This window comes from Coloeus monedula, assembly GCF_965178545.1.
Source record: "Coloeus monedula genome assembly, chromosome: Z".
Taxonomy (NCBI): domain Eukaryota; kingdom Metazoa; phylum Chordata; class Aves; order Passeriformes; family Corvidae; genus Coloeus; species Coloeus monedula.
Window position 1 is genome coordinate 71,589,371 of NC_138822.1, and position 19,543 is coordinate 71,608,913.

General features: G+C 38.2%; 1 protein-coding gene across 3 annotated transcripts in view; it reads left to right on the forward strand.

Moving 5' to 3' along the window:
• The first annotated feature begins 84 nt into the window (after nucleotides 1-84).
• TTC33 (tetratricopeptide repeat domain 33) overlaps nucleotides 85-19,543 on the forward strand; it is a 45,873-nt gene continuing 26,414 nt past the window's right edge. Inside the window, exons 1-2 of one of the 3 annotated variants that reach the window (XM_082300857.1) lie at nucleotides 85-193; nucleotides 1,174-1,402. In XM_082300857.1, coding sequence (XP_082156983.1) covers nucleotides 1,182-1,402 — 221 coding nt within the window. In that variant the 5' untranslated portion in view covers nucleotides 85-193; nucleotides 1,174-1,181. Of the gene's footprint in view, nucleotides 194-941; nucleotides 1,099-1,173; nucleotides 1,403-19,543 lie in introns of those variants that run through there. The other 2 variants (XM_082300856.1, XM_082300855.1) reach the window with 2 other exon arrangements.

Here is a 19,543-nt window from a genome sequence, read left to right on the forward strand (position 1 = left end):
GCTGGTGCACCAGTAGTGCTCGCCTGATCCTACTGACCCTTTTCCCCTAGATCGTGTAAACCTTTTTGCTGTAGAAAAGGAATTTGGGACAGAACAAACCCTGACCACGGTGTAAAAACCTTCCTCGTCTCGCATCTTCACTCAGCCTTTTGCTCGCACCACGGATGGGGCTTTTTTCTCGGTATTGGCCCCTGTAAGTAGGGAGCAGTTTTAAACCCTGCAGCCTGTCTTCTCTTCTTGTCATTGAGATCTCTTGTTTGGCTTAGGGTGTTTTGTATTTTGGGTGTGAGGGGGTGGGGGTGTGCTTTTGTTTGTTTTGGCATTTAGGGGTTTGGGGCTCTTTTGTGTGGGGTTTTTCGGTTGTGTTTTTTGGTTTTTTTTTTTTTTTTTTTTTTTTTTGGTTTTTGTTTTGTTTTGTTTTGTTTGTTTGTTTAGTGGGTTGGTGGGGGGGTTTTTTTGTTTTTTGTTTTTTTTTTCTTTCTGATGTGGTGTTTTTGTTGTGGTGGTGTTTTTTTCCCCTTTAGAAGAAAAACCCGTCCTTGGGAGCCTGGGTCACTTTTTCCTGTGGTACTTCCCGCCCGGAGCCGCCTCCCCATGGTGGGTGGCGGCTGTCCCAGGGCGCAGTCGGTAAATGCGGGGGCATTCCCGCCGTCCTGCCCCTGTGTGACACTCGAGCACCACGAGCGGTGCCACTCCCAGGGCCGGGTGTTCTTCCCCTCCGCCCTCGCTCCTGCGCTCCGCCGCTGCCTCAGCCCGCACAGGAGCGGGGCCCGCCGGGCGCTTCACGGCATCCAAGCGGCACTGCCGCCCCGGGCCGGGGCGAACTACAGCTCCCGGCTGTCCCTGCCGCCGCCAGGGCCATGGGCGCTGCCGCTGCCCCTTTTCCTTCCGGCTCCTGCCGGGTTCCTGCGGTGCCGCTCCGCCTTTCCGCTTCCTGTCGCGCACCGGGGCTGGCGCGGCGCTTCCAGCCGGGAGAGGTGGCCGGCGACAGCGCCAGGTACCGCCGCGGGGATCGGGGCTGTGCGTGCCTCGGTGACAGCTCGGGTGCTGAGTTTTTTGTGGGGGCGTGCCCCTCTGTATTACTGTTCTAGCTTCGAGGTGAGCGAGGGGTGATTTTTCTGCTGTGTAGTTAAAAGCTTCATTACTTGACTGCTGAAAATGCATTTTCCCTAGTTCTCCAGATGGCTTCTTTTGGGTGGAAGAGAAAGATTGGTGAGAAGGTCTCAAAAGCTACTTCTCAGCAGTTCGAAGCAGAAGCTGCGGATGACAAGGATCTGGGTGACGATGATGATGCTAACTGGGTGCATGCAGCTAAGAGAAGAAAGGAAGTTCTTTTAGAAGATTGTGTAAGGAAAAGTAAGGAGCTCAAGGATGAAGGTGCAGATTTGGCGGAAAATCGGAGGTACTAATGTTGTCTTTTTTTTTTCATTGACAGAGTAAGTGCTGCATGATATTTTAATCCCTTCTCTAAACACTAGTAATTTGCTAGTATCTGCATTGGTACTTTTCGTAATTTGAAAAGTGGTAATTTCTTTCATTCTGCCTTTACTGTCTGGTACTAAATAAGTTTTTGCCTTTGGTGGTGTTGTCAGATACGAAACAAAGTCTATATTCCACTTTATTTCTGCTTGTTCTCATAACACCACCACCACCACCACCACCAAAGATTATAGAAGTCGAAAAACTGATTGGATCTGAAAGCTGAAAGGGTAAATAGCATGCAGTGTGATAAGCCATACTGTAAGTAGTGCTTTAGCCACTCTTGGAAATGTGTCTTTTTTCTCTTACAGAGAGTAAGCCTATTTACCAGTGCCCAGTGCCTAGGCAAATACTGCCAGGCAGCTTATTGCGCTGTTAATCTGCCTAATGCTTCGTAAAGTCAGGTTCAGGGAGCTGCTCTGAATGCCTTCTGAGTCCTGGAAGTTTGGCAGTTCTGGAAGAATATTGCAAAAGTGGTTCCATTGTCCTGTTATGCTTCAAGCAGGAAGTCTCTTTGGAGTAGAGGTGTGTTAGAAGAGGGAGAAGTGGACTATAAATTGCATATTGAGTACATAATTTGGCCAGATCTTCACCAGAGGGGGAAGAAACAGTTCTGAGAGTAGTCTCCTTAAAATCTTCAGAATGTTTTGACATCTAAATTTTTATCCTGTCTTTACTTTTAAGAGCATCTTCACTTTATTGTCCCAGATGAGAAATAACCATGTTTTCCTGGTAGAAACATTACCATGATGTCAGTATGTGCTCCTGTGCTGTTACACTTTTTGTCTTAAGAAGTGTCATGCTGAAATAGGGTTCCCTGGGCAATATGGAAGAGAGAACAACTTGGGAGTTTAAAGCAGGCAAGTTTATATATTATAATAAACATACTATGTGTGTGGTTGGGTCTGATTTAAAAAAAAATAGTGAATAAATACAAAATCTCTTTGAGAAAAGGCCTGTTTTCAAATATTTAAATACAGTTTCCTCTTTTTAGTGGTCACTGAAATAGTGACACTGTTCAGTGAGTGACTTCTGTTGATTCTTTTGTGTTCCTGAGGCCTATAGTTCCTGAATAAAATTTTGAAGACTTTTAAAGTTAGGTTTAAATTAAAACCAAGTTAAACTAAATAAGTTTTAATCATCCTGCCATTGTGTTAATTCATAGATTTAAAGCAGTAGTAGCATAAGTGGGTTATATGAATATTAATAGCTGAAAACACAGATATACAAATTAATAGTCAATTAACATCTCCGTTTTTAACACCAGAAAGAAATCATATGTTGGTATAAAGAAAGGTAGATCCATTCTGTCCTGTTAGGAATATAGAGATTTCTAAATGTTTTCATTCTAGTCTTGTAACTCTGATACATCCTGTGCTTACATATATTAAACAGATGGATATTTTTATTTCTTTTTTATGCCTTTAGTTCTACATAGGCCTTCCTTGTGTTTTACTTTGGCTGTTGTATATATTTTCTCTATGTTTTTTGGTGGGGTTTTTTTTGTGTGTGTGTTTTTTAAAGTGCTGTAAGTGTCTTAAACAGCAACAAATACTGGTTTAGGGCAGGGACATACTGAACAGCAGGTAATTTTTGATGCTTTTAATATCTTCACTTGGTCTTAGAAATTGAGTTCTCCATTGCCTGTCAGTTAGAAAACAATACAAAAACTTAACCCATCCATAAGTCCCACTCTAAGCATTTTTTGTAGATTTGGTGAGAAATATCTCTCATCAGAAGGGCTTATAAGAACTACTGAGAAACTCTGAATGGCTTATAAGGTATGAGAAAGAAGTTAACATTCTTATCTGAGGCTCAACAGAAGTTCTCACTTGAAATTGTAGTTTCCGTCAGTTACTCCAGCACATGCTACAGTTCAGGCGTGATGGTGATATGGTCCTTTTGGGGTACATAACTTTCAGACAGATTTTCTCTTTAAAAAAAAAAATTCACATAGGTTGGAAGCTAAACTCACAGTGTAAGGCTTTTATTACTTAAACAGGGGGAATAGATATACCATTACAACTTGAGGAAGCAGACTGAAAGGAATGTTTACTCTCTCTGGCAGAAAGTGGTTGCTGTGATTGTGTTCAGGCTTATGTGGTCTGTTTCTTGAATGTACATTTGTACAGTATAAGCAGACTCATGTAAATAATTAAATACTTCAGGTGGATTTTTTCCTGAAATATCAAAGTGTGGTAACACTTTATGAAAGATTTGAGTTGTATTGTGTAGCATTCTAGAAGAAAAGCAAAGACTGAGCACTAGAAAGTAACAAAGATTGGTTCTTAGTTGGTGTTACTTGTGGAGTGAAGGGGATCCTAAAAGAAAACAAACTCGTGAAGAAGCAGGGGGCTAAATAAAGGAAAAGTTATAAATTCAACTTAATTTCTTACAGTAGAGAGACTGAGGTAATGTGCATGGCAAAAATTAATATGATCAATTTTATAAGAAGGCCCATATTACTTAGCTAAAATAGTCATTACCATGTTTATGCTTTATTAGTCTACTTATCTTATTTTTCTGGTAAGGGAAGGCAGTGATGGGGTTACAAGCCTCACCATTAGTTAGTCTCTGTGTACACAGTAAGTCTGTTTGTGTGGATGAGTGAGATCTCACTGTTTGGTGTTGGTAAAGTAGGTGTCAGTGCTTCTCTGGGGGAGGGAATAATGAATGAGCTTCTTGGCACCAGAATTTATGCAGCCCGCTTTATTTGCTTGTTGTCAAAGTTGGGAGTGGAGTGGGGGGATTGTTTGGGAGGTGGTGGCCCTCTGTGGGTTTTCAGCTTTTGTGGAACTGTTTAAGGAGTATTTGGACCTGCTGTAATGTGTGTGCATGAAGTTGATAAGCTGAGACAGATACACAGAAGAAAAGCAGTGATGAAGATGACAGTTTCTGATCCATAATTTGTATTTGTTTGTGGGATGGGAGGAAAGATTAGGAGTCTGCCAGAAAAAGGTGTTAAACTAAGTTGATCATCACAGTGGATGTGTTAGTGTGAAAAACACTGTTTAGGAGATGCTGACCCAGAAACTTGAGAAGTAGGCAGTGTTGAAGATGGCTTGTGAATGGGTGATCTTGTCAGAACAGCAAGAAAACGCAGAGCTGTAGAAGTATCACAGTTGTATGCTCTTTTGATGTGTGAGAAGGAGCAATGAAAAATATGTACAAACACACACAGTCTTTTGGGAACAGGCTCATGGTTTTTGTTACTCTTTGGGCTGTCATGTGCAGGGCATGGAGGTGGCCTTTGATTATCCCTGTGGATCCCTTCCAACTCAGGGTATTCTATGATTTCTATGAACAAAATACTGTCTGTTGGTGGAAAGTGTGGAAAATATTCTAGAGGAGAATTTTTTTTTGCTTATAGGAAACTTAAAATACTGGTTGATTATCCATCTTGAGACACCAAGTATGGATGTGCCCACATACACTGGACTTAAGAAAAAAAACAACCGAAAAGCAAAGCCAAAACCCAACATCCCCAATCCAGTTTTTTTTGCGTTGAAGTCCTACACTGTTTCAAATCCAGCAAGAGTTCACAGTGCACAGCCTTAGTATTTTGAACACAGCAATTTGCCATTACAGTGTTACTTGACTGGGAGGGAGGTAAGCCTTTGGCTCTGGCCACACGGTTAAGAAATGGTTGAGGTGCAGGTAAACAGTGAAGTATGATGTCCTTAAATACATGGCATGTGAGAGGTAACAGCTGGAAAAAAAACTTCTGTCGGACTTGTGTCCTCAGTGTAACTGAGTTGCCTGTCCATGCAGTAGCTCTGCAGTCATCCCTGTGCTGTTTTCAAACCACACACAGTTCTGCTGCTGCCCAGTAAGTGGCGATAGAGCTCTTCTCAGTGTGTCCTGAAGAGGTGCAGGATTTCTGTTGGAAGTAGACACTGTCGGGTTTAAATTCTCGATGATTTGAATTTTTTTTCAGTTTTGCTAAATAAAAGTTAATAATGCCTTCGCTTCTGATGATGTTTATTGCACATTGCAGTAAAAAAGAGTAAAAGTTTCCATCTTGATTGGGAAGGTCACATTTTCAGCTGGAACACTCCTACATTAGAGGTTCTCCTCTATTAAAAAAATTTCTTTCACTTTGTCACTTGGTGTCTAAATTAGATTAATTAATAAGATTTTACTTTTTTTATTTCCCTTAGCTTTTGCAATAGCAAATTAAACAAGGACGTGTCAAAGTTCAGTGGCTAGACCAGGTAACAGGCCAATTTTCATGAAACTGTTTACTTTTCTGGAGAGATTAATTTTTTAGAATTGCTTAATTTTCTAATCTGTTAAAAAAAATTGAACTTCTCTGAAGAGTCATTTTTTCCGTATTTTAGCAGTTGTGACGTTTTTCTCTGATGTGAATGCCAGCATGACTCCGAGATGTGCAGTTTGTGATTCTTTGGCTATATACACTATAATTGAGTTTGTTTTTCTACTAGACACTGTAGGTTGTCAGATGATGAGGCACATACCTCTAAAAAGTATGCGTAGTGTTGTGGTAAGTCAAGTGTTTGCTGAAAAAATATGTCTGTCAGGTGGAGCAGATTTTAACAGTTGTATTTGTTCCATTTACCCATGTGTTTTAGGTTTGGTTATGGTAAGTACTTGATTTAAAATGAGTTATGAAAGTAATAAAATTGTTTTCAGATTATAGTGCTAATTCATTTTGATGCAACTAACATGGCAAAGGATAGAGATCATTGTGTTGAAATTGCTTTTCAAGTTAAAGTCAATAAAACTGATGTTACTTACATAATACAGTCTTAATAAAGAGGTTTCCCAGAAGATCCCAGCAGCTGTCTTTGGCAAAAACACTTCATCAGTTTAATCAGCAGAGTTATGTTGTAGAGTAGCCTAGAAAAAAATGGGGTATGTTAGAGAGAAGACAGATCTAGGAGAGCAAGTTTTTTGTTTCAAGTTTTCTCCCCTGAACTCAAGGATGGTTCTTCCTGATGAAAAGGAAATCACGAAAAGGTGAATAAGAGTCCTGTGTGGATGTACAGGAAGCTCCTGACAAAATCCAAACATAAAATGGAAATTTATAAGGGGTGAGAGCAGAGTTGTGTGAGCCAGTCAGACCACAGAGACTCCGTCAGAGTATGCAGGGATGAAGTTAGGAAAGCCAAAACCCATGTGGAGTTGAATCTGGGGAAGGAAGTGAAGGGTGGCAAGAAGAAGGGCTTCTACAGGTGTACCAGCAACAAAAGGAAAACACAGAGGAATGTGGGTCTTCTGCTGGACAGCGTGGGGAATCTAGTGACAGAGGATGCAGAACAGGCACTCACTGTATGCTTTGCACTGGTCTTTACTGATGAGTGTTGCCTTCAGGAACCCCGGTCCAATGGACCAGATGGAAAGTCTGGCACAAGGAAGACCTACTCTGGGTGAGTCAGACTGAAATGTTTAGACAAACCTGATGTTCAGAGGTTCATGGTACCTGATGAAGTCCCTCCCACAGTGCTGCAGGAGCTGGTTGATGTCATCACAAAGAATCTTCAACTGCACTTGAAATGTCATGACAACAGGGCATGGTTCCTGGGAGCTGACATTGATAGGGAATGGTGTGGATTTCCCATCCATGTTGATACTCTGGGCAGTAGCCTAAGCAACCTCCTTTAGCTGACCCTGCTTTGAGCAGGTGATTGGACTCTAGAGTTTCATTCCAGTCTTGGCCATTCTGTAAGTATATCCCATTAAAACTTCAGGCACATTTAGAGTACAAAAGATAGTTCCTCTGACTTAAATTTGAATTTTTAAATTTTGCTTCACTAGTACAGGTATCTTTGGTGGAATACTTTGAGTGCAGAAAGAAATTCAAAAAACTGCTCTGCCTTCTTACCATCTCTGCTAACTGATCTCATTTAAAGTAAAGATGTGTTTTAGAAGTTAAAAAATTAAGAGGATTGATTCAGTAGATAATCTGGGTGTCTATAAACTTTTATTTCTGGCTTCAAGAATAAAGTCTAAAGTTCTGTTAGGCTCCTGGTATAGTGTATTGGCAATGACTCTTTCGTAAGAGTAGTCTGAAAGCCCTACACAGTTTGGTTTTTTATGATTAAGCGTAGGAGAAATTGCTGGAAAATGCTTGTAAGGAAACCAGGAGGATGTAGTAAGTACTCATGCCTACTGTTCCTTGTAGGCTGAAAATAACTGTTAGGTATAAGTTTGGATGTAATTTGCATACGAGGTATAATTAGCTATTATATATAATACTTACATCCTTCAGAGTGAATTACCAATACCAGTATTCTGCAAAAAAAATGAAAAGTTTTAGTATCAGTAATTATTTGATTAGGTTGAGAGTTTTCTTGGGTCAGTCATGCCAAAAAGCAGAGAACATAAGTAGGTTTCACAGTGTAAGTAAAATTATACTGTGCAAATAGGGGCTTGGTTAAAAAGGTCATGAGTTCTAGTCAAAATACCTGGTAAGTTTTTAAAGTTTTCCAGTGTTTGCCTTACTGTCTATTTTGTGTCTATATAAAACTTCCTTACCATTAGCTTTCTTGGGAATGCTGTACACGATACGCTCACTGAAGAGGCGAAGCGTGTGTAAGCTGGAAGTCGTGGGTGCAGAACACATGAGCTGAAACAGAAAATACTGAACAAGTATGGACTTTGTACCTTTTGTTTTTTTGGAGAAAGCATGTTAGAGCTTCTCTCTTATTAGTCAGAACATATGGTTGGTTTTTCAGGCCTCATAACCTTTCTACAGAATTAAAAAACTGCAGAGGATGTTTTGCAGTGTTTAACACCCTCCTCTAAACTGTTGTATGAAGTAACACATTAATTTTTTTGTCTAAGTTAATTTTTATTGCAAGCTTTATTTTTTTCCATCACTTACTGATAGAGTTGTTGCTTCCTGGTGATGCATCTAGCTGGCTCCTCTGATTGAGGAGGAAGTTCTTTGCAAACTGTTTAAGTAGTTATCCTGTTTAAGTTGTAATTTATCTTTAAATTGGCTATTTTCATTCTGGGAAGCATTATTTTCCAACAGCTGGTTATTATTTGGCAAAGCAGGAGTTCAGTTATGAAATGTTACTAATTTAGTGCAGATTTTTCTGAGAGTGCAAGAATTGTAGATTATTTAAACTGTACCCAGAGTTTGAATAGTTTTGAGAGTATCTTTTTGTTAGAATTGTTGCTCCTTGAGGATATTGAAATGTGACACCATATGAGCCATCTGTATTTGAATGTGTGCATTTTTCTGTATGTATGTATTTGTAAATAGAAGCAGAAGGAATATTCATACACCAACTGTAGACTGTGGAATCATTTATATATATATATATTTATATATATATATATTTATATTTTCCCTCAGAGAAAGCGTAATTTAATTGGTGCCTGTGTATCATCCTGTATAAGTTAGGCAGTTATTGTTGTCAGCCAAGAAAAGAATCAGTATTCTTTAAAGAGTAAAAGTATTCAGTATTCAAGGTCTCTTGACAGTGTGGGGAGAAAGAGGTACAGCTTGTGAGGCTCTACAGGGTGACTGCAGTCCTCCTGTAAACACCTCATGTTAGTTATCTAAACTTAGGTGAGGCAATTGGGCCTGTCAGTGCTTTTTAGGAGGTGAAGGAAGGGTAATTTGTGTTACCTGCCTTTGTATTTATGTCTAGCAGGTCTGTTCCTTCTGTGCATTAAATAAAATTTACAGAATTTTGTAACTGAAAAGCTGTGTTTTTCACTGGATATGTCCTATGCACTGGTTTTATTTAAAAATGAACTCTTTGAAAATGTGTCTGTTTACCTAACATCTCCCCTCATATTTAAATACGTACAGAATGTTACTGGATTTGAAAAAACATTAAAAAAAAGTTTTCTTAAGTGTTCATCAGTATGTATTAATTTTTGATGTATATGTTAATATATAAAATCTTAAAATTTTAAAAAAAGGATTCATGCCTGACAGTTCATTTTTTCCTATCCTTTCTGTGTGTATGATGTTACTGGAAATGAATGAATACTTGCCTCAAACTTTTATAGGCAATAATCAATAGTTTCTAAATTTTTCTGTTGCTTGCTGCTTCCCTTGTTTTGTCCCATTCCTAGCATGCTTTCCAGACAACTTTTGTTTGTGACCCAGTAGGACAGTTGCATCTAATCCCAGAGTACTTCTGTGGTACTTCTTAACTATTTAACATAATGGACTGTAAATAAAGAATATAAAAATATAAATATTGTTATCACATTACTTTTATTTTTGTTACTTATTATGATAATATTTTGCATTTAATTTTTATCACTCATTATTGTAGCTGTGCTTGAAAAATTACAATATATGAAAGTACATGGGCTGGCGTATTTTTAGCCCTGTAAGGTATACAAAGGTGAAGTAATTAACTCCACCTTTTTTCACTTAATTTTTCTGGCAGTCTGTGATTTTCCTTGAATCTGATGTGTGTATGCCACCAGTCTTTGAGATATTTTCCCACATGAACGTTCACAACCTTCTGCTGTGTGTAAGGGGCACTGAGTGTGAATAGCAGAGTGCTACTGGTGCATTTTTTTCTCCTCCCAGTGCTGTGTTGAGGTGAAGTGCTTCAGTGTGAGTTTCTCTCACAGTTGGCTTGACTACTGAAACTGTCTGAATGTATTCATTCCTTTTCTTTTCCTGCATGTTATTGTGGTAACTATCTGAGACAGGGGTCGTCTTTTAAAATAGGTGACATGGTGGCAGTACAGCCAGCACTATTGCGATCCTGCAAAAACCAATTTCTGATAGCAGGTCTGTGCTGGTAGATGGCAGCTATAGGTTTGTGACAATGCTTGGATGCAGAAGTCTACCTAGCAAGTTAAAGAACATGCTTGAGCTTAGAGATTTTGCCTGTAACTTCAGTTAGGTGTTCTAATGGTGCAGCTTTTACATGTAGGCAATTCTATTATTTATATCCCTAGTGTAATACAACTAGCAAAACCTAGTAATTTACGTTAATAATCTCAGCAGTTTTTATAGAGAAATACAAACTGGGGCCTTTTCCACATGCTTTGTAGGACCCCTGTATTAATGATATCATGTGTTACAACATGGATACTGTAAAATATGATCATATCTAGTTTTTTTAAAGTGACAGTTTTGTGGTTTTGCTCTTTGTCCAGATCTAGTGTTAAATACAATCTAGTTGCATACATCCAGTAAAACTTGATTAGTAAAATCTTTGTACTTAGAAATTATTTTTTTCATAATACTATTTCCCTTCATAGGGGAAGCATCAGGGAAAAAAAATTAAGTGTTTTCCTAGTTTAGTATCTTTGTCCACTCGCTCTTTAAGTCTAGTTAATTGTTGCTGACAAAGGTAATATCCCCCCACTGCTGTTGTTTTAACTGTCTCTGTCATTGATGGAATTTAATTTTGAAATAGTAATTTCATATCCCTTGTGTGATCCTTACTGAATATGATGTGTACCTGTTGTCTGTATCTTCCAAAATTAAACTGTACTGAATTTAAGGGATTTTAATTGCCCGTTTGGTTCACTGGTTTTCTACGGAAGTAGGAGATGGCAGTGTATTTTGTTACAAGGTCTTGGTTCCTATATATATGTCAGCTTGTCTTCTAGTTCCCTAAGTGGTGTCCTCCATATCCTGTGGCATATTGTGAACATATCCTTAAACTGAAAAGGATACTTGACAGTAAAGACTCAGAATAAAAACCCTCTATCAACAACATCTTGTTCAGCCAGGTCTTTTGAAGGGTTAACTCAAATAGCAAATGGGAAAAATTGAGAGTGGTGCATTCTCAGTTTACATTGTGGAAGTATTTGCTGTTGTAGGAGTGATGGTTGTTAATGAGTTGACTTCGTAACATAAACTACTACCACAAGAATAACTGTTTGGAAGGGTCCTGTATAGTAACGTGGTCATCAAATTTATAAGAACTTAATTTATTGTGTTTGTTGACTTCCTCTGTTGTTTTTTGTCCTGTTGGTTTATTTACATGGCAGTTAACAATGCAGTAGTTCTGTAGACAGTTGTTAAATTATGTCATGGCTGAGTTAACCGAAAGCGAGGGCTGGTGTGTGTATTCTCCCTAGCTTTGGTTGTTTGGAAGTACCTGGTCAAAGACTGCAGTTCCATCACAGGGTAAACTGAATTGGGTTGGGGGTCAGTGTGATCCAGTTCTGCTGGTCTTTCATTTCCACTACTTTGCCGTGGTCCCATTTTTTTGTTTTTACCCTGAGGGAAGCCAACTCAAAGTATCAGTTAGTCACAGGAGTGGAGACAAAGCCTGGCTGGAAAATAGTGTCTTTCTGGTTGCTGTTTCTGATCTGGTTCACAAATGCTTTTGACAAAATATGAAATGGGAGTGAATGGCCAAACAACAGGGGAAGAGAGAACTTATTTCATTTATGCTCTGTTGTTGTCTAGTTGTGGCCTGTCTTATGTTACTGTATTGCACTTAAAATTTGAAATGGTTATCTGTGAATTTATTTGCACCTGTAGGCCAGACTTCTGTTTTTACCCTTTTAAAAAAAACACTCATCTGTTTTTGAATGAGTCTAATTGTCTTATCATTAGACTGTGAACAAGCTACTTCTAATTAGCTCTTAGAGACTTTACTAGCAGTTATTTTCTCCAATTTTAGCAGTACAAACTAAAGTACACTTTTTTGATGGGGGTTAGGTGCAGAGTCTTAACACAACAAAAATGTTAAAATATATAGTCCAGTACTTTTGGTAAACCATCTGACCTATACAAAATGGGTGATAGACATTGTACATTTTTCTTAGTACAGTCATTTGTGTGACCAGTACATTTGTCCTGGTTGCAAAGAGAAGAATCACAGTATTTACAGTATCATTCTCAATTTTATATTACTGTGTTTAAATACTGTAATTCAGAGGTTTTAGACAGGAACCATACCTTTCTACCTACGAATGCTGTCCAATACACTCATACCATTCAGTGAAAGAAGTAAGGCAAGACTCCTTTCTTTCTGTGCCATCGGAAAAACAGTCACAGAAATTTTGGTTTTTTGAAGAACTGAAGTTTGCTATTTTGTAGCCAGTTCAAACTAATTAATCATTTTTACAGGCTGCCATTCTTAGCATGAATTGGATATATTTTCATGCCAGTCTCTGGAGTTCTACTGGCTCTAGCAACTAAGTGGCAAATATTGAAAACAGTGTTTTTTCTTTGACCTGTCAGCTGGTAATAGAAATTAGTGAAGTAGATCATGTATGGCTTAAGCTTTTTGTCTTCTGCAGAAATCAGGAAATGACATTTAAACAAAAGGCAGTTCATAGTTGTAGGGGTTTTTTCAGCTACTGACTTCGGATAAGAGATCTTGGTAGTGAATAATGTATTGTATTCAGCTGGCTCCACAGTCCTGTTTTACTGTTAAAAATAGGAACACCTGTTAAATATGTTGAATAGCATAAACTTACTGAAAGCCTGGACTTCTCTGTAGTAAACTGTGTTTGTCTGGAAGATTTAATAGAAACTTTTCTTTTCTTAGGAACAGGCTCTTGTGATGCTAAATTCACCTTCAGTGGATTTGGATGTTGGCATCGATGTTTTTATATTGGTTTTATTCTAGGCTGCGAGTGAAACTCTTCTGTTTGCCAGAAGGTTAACCTTTCCTGGTGTTTTTCACATATAATTTATTTTCCTGGACATATGTGAAATACTGTATATTTTAAAATAGATTTATCATTCAGTTAAGTATTTTGACTTCCAGTCCTCAAAGAGCATTTCTGATTTGAATTTGATTAATATTAATTGAGACCTCACTAGGGGCTTGATAAAGAAAAGGAGTACTTAAAAGCATTCTAGGGGGTAGGATCACATGCTGAGATTGAAATAAAAATTTTCCAATCCTGAAAATAAACTTTGTGTTAGTCAGGCCCCCCTGCTAGACCATCTTTCTGTCACTGTCAGATTAGAAAGTCGTTTTGCAGAGCTCTGAGTATGAAGGTGATAGGACACTGGTAAAATGCCATTTTTTAAATAATGCATTCAGTTTCATTACTATCACAACAGCTGTCTTGTTTGGTAAAGTAATTCTGCAGTGTAACTCCAGTGTAACACTCTGCAGTGTAATTTTCCAAATGGAGAATTACACCAGGGAGCTGCTTGGTGCTTTGAAACAAACTGTTTGGAGAGGTCATAACCTGAATTAGGCTGTTGACTTGGTTCAAGGAGCAAAAACTTTTATTCTGGTGCAAAGCAGAGGCAAGAAAGTAAATTGAGGTAGGTGAGAAGAGTGCAGAACAACTTTTCAGGACTCACCAGAAAGCTGCAGTCACTAGAAGGTGTTTGTCTTTCAGAAATGTGGCAGAATTCTGATACTTCTGTATTACAGCTGGTGGTGGGGTCCGTGGCTGCGACCCAGGAAGAGATGACCGGTCCGGGGAGATGGTCCCGAAAGGAATCGCCTGCCCGAGGTCTGGTATCTTCCTCTCAGCTGCTGGCAGAGGAGCCCTTGCAGAAGCTATCAGCTCTTTAGTGATTATCAGCTCGTGATTCCAGCTCAGCTCTGCAGGGCAGCCTCTAGGCCAAACCAGACCGGAGAGAGAGACGAGCAGGCCCGTATGGCTGGTTCCGCACGAAGGGAGCTTTATTGGGGGTTCCCTCCGGCGAAGGGAAGGCCAGGGACGAGCTCTCCCCCACAGAGGCGAATTGGTCTTCTTTTATAGGGATACAGGGGATCAGCAAGGGGACCAATGGGTTACAGAGGGTCTGGGACAGACCAATGGGTTACAGAATGATCTGCATAGGGTCTCCCAAAGGATTGTGGGTCTACTTTTCCTCACCAAAGTCCTTTCCAGGGAGTCCTGCTGGGCGATTGCGAAATCTCTTATCTCAGCAGACATCCCTCCAGGGCGGTGGCTGGGCATATCCCACACTTCTGTATTGTGGGTGGAATTGAATGAATGAGGTTTCAAATTAGTAGCCGATTTCTTTCATGGTTTTCAAAAGTGAGAAAGAATTGCAAGCAATACTGGAAAAAGATTTAGAAGTGCTGTTGGTATGCAAAATGAAAGAAATTAATGCTAAAATTGAATAATAATAATTAAAATGTCCTAATTAATTTACAGAATAAATTGCTGTAATAAAACCTAAGGAAGTTTTATGCAAATTACTGGTATATTACATTGAGCATTGTGTAAGTATAAAAAATCTTTAATCTGCTTCTTTTTTTCTGGGTAATTTTTTGGTTTTTATTTAGTTTAATTGATTGTGAAGGTGTCCAGATTACTTAGTTTTGGTCATTATATTCTGATAATAAATTGTCAGTGAGAGAGAAAAATCATAAATATTGAGCAAAACTGGGAAAGAACCACCAAGGTGAGGTAGTATATGTCTCAGTATGTCTCAGTCTAAAGAAAATTTATTGGTGCTGTTAGAGTTTGTAGATGGTAGCTTCCCTCACATTCAGGAAAAGGAATTTTAGAGAGATAGGCTTTTGTAAGTCAGACTTAATGATGTTCATCTTATCAGTGTAATCTACCTAATGTGTAAAGAGAGAAGGTAGTAAAGAATATATGTTAAAGATCATATTTTTATGATTGAGACACAGATCCATGCTCCAGAATGCAGCCCTGAACTATCAAACTTTGCTTCCTTTTTGGTTTTTTTTCCCCAGAAGGGATTTTCCAGTTTATAGATGCTTTACAGCTCTGTACATTATCACAACAAACTTAGGTCTGTTGCCCTGTTTGCTCTTCTGAAAGTATGTTGTGAATCTATTGATTCTTTCTGGTACTATCTTTCAAAACTCAGAATATTCTTTGTAGATGTTTTCTGCTAGGTGGAGCATAGGATATGAGTCATAAAGTAAGACTAAGAGGAACAATGAATTTTACAGGTTAGAATTCAGAAGCATGGGAACCTGAACAAATCATTGAAATATTCCTATCTGGTAGTCACTGCAGATAAAATCATCTGATATGTTAATCTTCTTTTGAATCTTTGATGTTTTGTTTTGCATTGCCTGCTGTACTATGGGAAAAAACATTGAAGTAGATAGTTCCAGCAGTTCTTGGTGTTCCTCTCTTTTGACAGGCATTGCTTTATGGGTGAAAAATGACAGTGCCAGGCAAAACCATCAGTCTGAATGGTTCCTGTAAGGTTGCATTTCAGTAGAAACAGCATTGTAAGTGATTAACCAGCTCTGTCGTGGTACTTGAAGCACAAACTTAACTCATCTGACCCTTTACAGAACATTTTTGTCTAGTGACACTGAAGCCCACAGCTCTTTGTTGCTGTAGTGCTGGTAGTGGAGAGCTGCTGCTCTTCTTGCCACTTTCATGTGGACGAGTTCTTACTATCTTGAGATTTAAAAGTGTGATAGTTTCCTTAATTCTAAGTAGTGATAGCCAGTATCCATACAGTCTGTATCGATATATATTATGTCCTTGTAGGTAGGTGGTTCTGTTTATTACCCATCAGTATTTCACTTACTACAGGAGACTCCATGGCTTTTGCTGACTAGTATTTGCATTAATACTTCATAGTAATTTGAAATCAGTACTTTCTAATAGTTTCAGCTATGTGGGAGATTTGTAGACTACCTGCCTACTTAACTTACTGGAACTTCAATGGAAAAATAAAAATTGCCTTTTAAGTAGGAAAATATCATAGAGAAGTATACATTTCCTCTATCTTTGTCTTTCTCTCTGTTTTTTTATAACTTTTGTCATTTTTGTTCATCAGCAAACATTGTAAAGAGGCCTTAAGTTACAGAAAGAAAGAAAATTAAGCAAAATTACACTATTTAACACAGATAACAAAAGCATGTCAACTAGACGAGATGGAACTGATCAGAATACAATCTGAGCAGACTATTGCTTTACTTGTATGATCTGTCCCATCTGTCCCAAAAATGTTTTGTCACGTTAATACCCTGCCATTGAGCATGATAATTTGGCAGTAAATAATTTTGAGAAAGATAGAGGAATGCTGGTGTTTAAAGCCCAGAATTTTTTTTTTTGTTCTGTTGACTTAGGGCCATATTTCTGTGTCTGATTGCTAAGGACCATTAGGATCATAATGTGAAGTGAGAGAGCTGTTTGTCATCTGTGGACAAATAATTAAAATGTTAAAAGGAATAAATGCCTTCACAGCTAAAAACAAAAGAGATGACGCCTGTCATTTTGGCCTCTACTACTGTATGTCTAAACGGTACCTGAACAAGTAATTCTCTTCACCAGAATATTGCTCTAATGCCACATAACAGTTTTTTCCTTCCTGCTGCTTTCAGAGGAACTGCTGTTGAAACGGTTCTGAGGAACTAAAGCTTTCTATTTAAAATTTCATTTCAGCAATAAGAATGCATTACTTCTCTGTGAATACTTAAAATACTACAGCTGTTGCAGTGTCTGATACTTGATTTATATTAATTTGCAGCTTCTGTTTGGAATAGTAAAATGGTGAATTGATTTTACTGAAATGATAGAATTAATTCTCTTTTGAAGCTTGCAGGGTTAGTCATAGTCAGTTGCATAGGCAGTTCTTATGGCTTAAATAATGAAAACAGCAGGTTGAGGTGTAATAAAACTTGATTTCCTTCTTGTATTTCCATGCTGCTCATATTTGTCCCTGTTTATTTGGGCTTCCTACAGAGCTCTCAGCTGTAAAATGACAATCAATACCCAATTTTAATTATGTTAAATTACAAATCTGGTATTTAACAAAGCACCTCACATGTTTATAGATGGTTGGAATGCAGCTTTTAGACCCTGTAGAGGGAGTCTTAGGTGTTGTCTTTTTTACCAGTTGTGGTCTAGTCTGATACTAATGTTGAACATAAAAGCATTTGAAACTGGATTTTAACTATATGAATGTAATTTATATTTATTCTTTTTAATGTTCATAAATGAACACTAGTTATACAATATAATAAATGTTCTTCTGTGTGAGAATATTTCTGAGTGGTATGGAATGTCTTGACAATTTCTGTTCTTAAGCACTGTGATATGACTTTCAGCATGTGAATATAGCTGTTGTTTCCTCTGTATCAACAAGTCTGTTGTTAGCACTGCCTTTCTGAATAGAGAACAGGTATGTTACATAACTTGCAGCTATAGATATTGGAGAAACACAGGTAAAAGGTTTGCCTGTCTGTAAAGAAGTTCTCAAATGTTGCATGCTCTCTGGTGAATTAAGGTATTTCATTGTGCTTTTTTATGTTGGAGCCCTGGATTCTGAGAATTTCAGCCTTTCAGTGCTGAGAAGCAGTGATCCTCAGAAACACACTGTATTTGATCCAAAACCCTGGGAAAAGTTTCCTGAATTGTGTGATAACACTGAGGTTGTTGCTGTGTAATTGAAATTATGTCACTGGATGAAATATGTAGAAATGTAGAAAATTAGGTTTAGGAAATATAGATAATAATAGGTTACAATATGGAGGATTTTGGGTGTGGATTTATGTCTTCTCTCTTCTCTTCTTCACAAACCTGAATGTTCTGTCATTGGGTCAAAAGTTCCGCACTGCAGAACATGAAAAGTTAGTAATTGGATTGTAAGTAAAAACGTATCTTGTAATGGGTTAGTTTAGACTTTAAAAACCTTGGAAAATTAAAACTCACAGCCATTTTCCACCCTGCCAACCTTGGAGGCACACTGTGCAGCTGTATTACTGGTAAGATATAATAAACAACTAAGTCCGAACAAGAATTCTCAATCTCCTGCGTTTCAATTCAGACTCTGAGTAAAAGAACTTGAGATGTAGAGGAAAAGAAGAAAAAGCAGTATTTTTATACATCTTTGTGTTCTATTTTGTAATTACTTGATAGTTTGGTGCTAATAGAATATGGGTAGAAATAGCTTATTTTGTCTCTTCCTGAAGGTCAGACATTAATCCATACTGCAGTTTTAAATTTTTACATGGAAAAACTTTGCACTGCAGTCTACCTGTTAATATTTCTGTAGTTAATCAGGTATGCAGTCAGTGACAATAGCCACTTCTCATTGAAAAGTTGTGGTTTTCATAACTAAATTAAACCAGCAAAACGACTTAATTGAAAGAAGTGTAATTTCCTGGAGTTCCTTTCACCCAAATAATGCCCTTGTGTCTGAGTTAACACCTTGTAGAGAGAACTTGAGATACTAGCTATTCTCACTTAAAAATTACAGTACCAAGTTCTCAGGACTACTGCAAATGATTAGCAGTGTATTTTTTAGCACTTCTGACAGTCATCGTGATGTAATCTCATTGCAGGTAAGTAAATTCCTCTGTGTTATCTATTAAATCCATATTTTGAGAGAAAAATATGAAGTAGCAGTGCCAAGTCCAGGGAGAATCTGCAGCAAGGACAGAAACAAAGTTGTAGAATGTCCAGTATGGAGAATTTTCTATGTGATTGGTGTGTTTAACTAAGAGTTTGTTTGGTAATATGTAACTTGTTCTCTTTCCCTGAGTATAAAGGGTTTTTTAGAAGGAAAACATGTGCTTTGAACTTTCATGTTAACCAACTATATAATTCTAGTCAGGCAGAGCTTAAATAATGGTGTCATTATTGAAGACTAAACACACGTGTCGATTTATGCTTACATGCTTTCCAAAGCCTCCTTTGGGGACAAAACCCTGAAATTGCACACACTGATGGCCCAGGAATGAAAGTGGTTGTGGAAGTTAGCTGGAAAGGATTTGATTAGCACCTGGATGTGTTGCATTTGTGTTGCTAATTTTCTTGTCTGCTTACAAGTAAGTGCAGTATCTGAGTGTGGTGGACCATGAAAGAGTGATTGACCAGCTTGTAAAGAATGGGGTAAAATAAGTCAAAGGTAGCAGAGCCCTCAGCTCTCAATTCCATATGAAATGTATTTGTGAAAGACAGGGTTGCTCACTCCCCATTTCCTCTGTCATTTGTCGCTTAAATTATTTACTGCAATATATTCCATTCCTGTGTCCAAAAAAAATGATTGTGAAATAGTAGTGAATAATTTGTTTGAGACTACTTTTTTGTATCATATGTGAGGAAATCAAATGTTACTCCCGTGTGAGAGAGGGTGCCTGTCAGAGATGGTACCAGAATCCTGATTCTGTGGCTTTTGCTTTTGGGTATTTGCTTTTTGGTATGAACTTGTTTAGCTTTCTCCAGTATTGTGTTT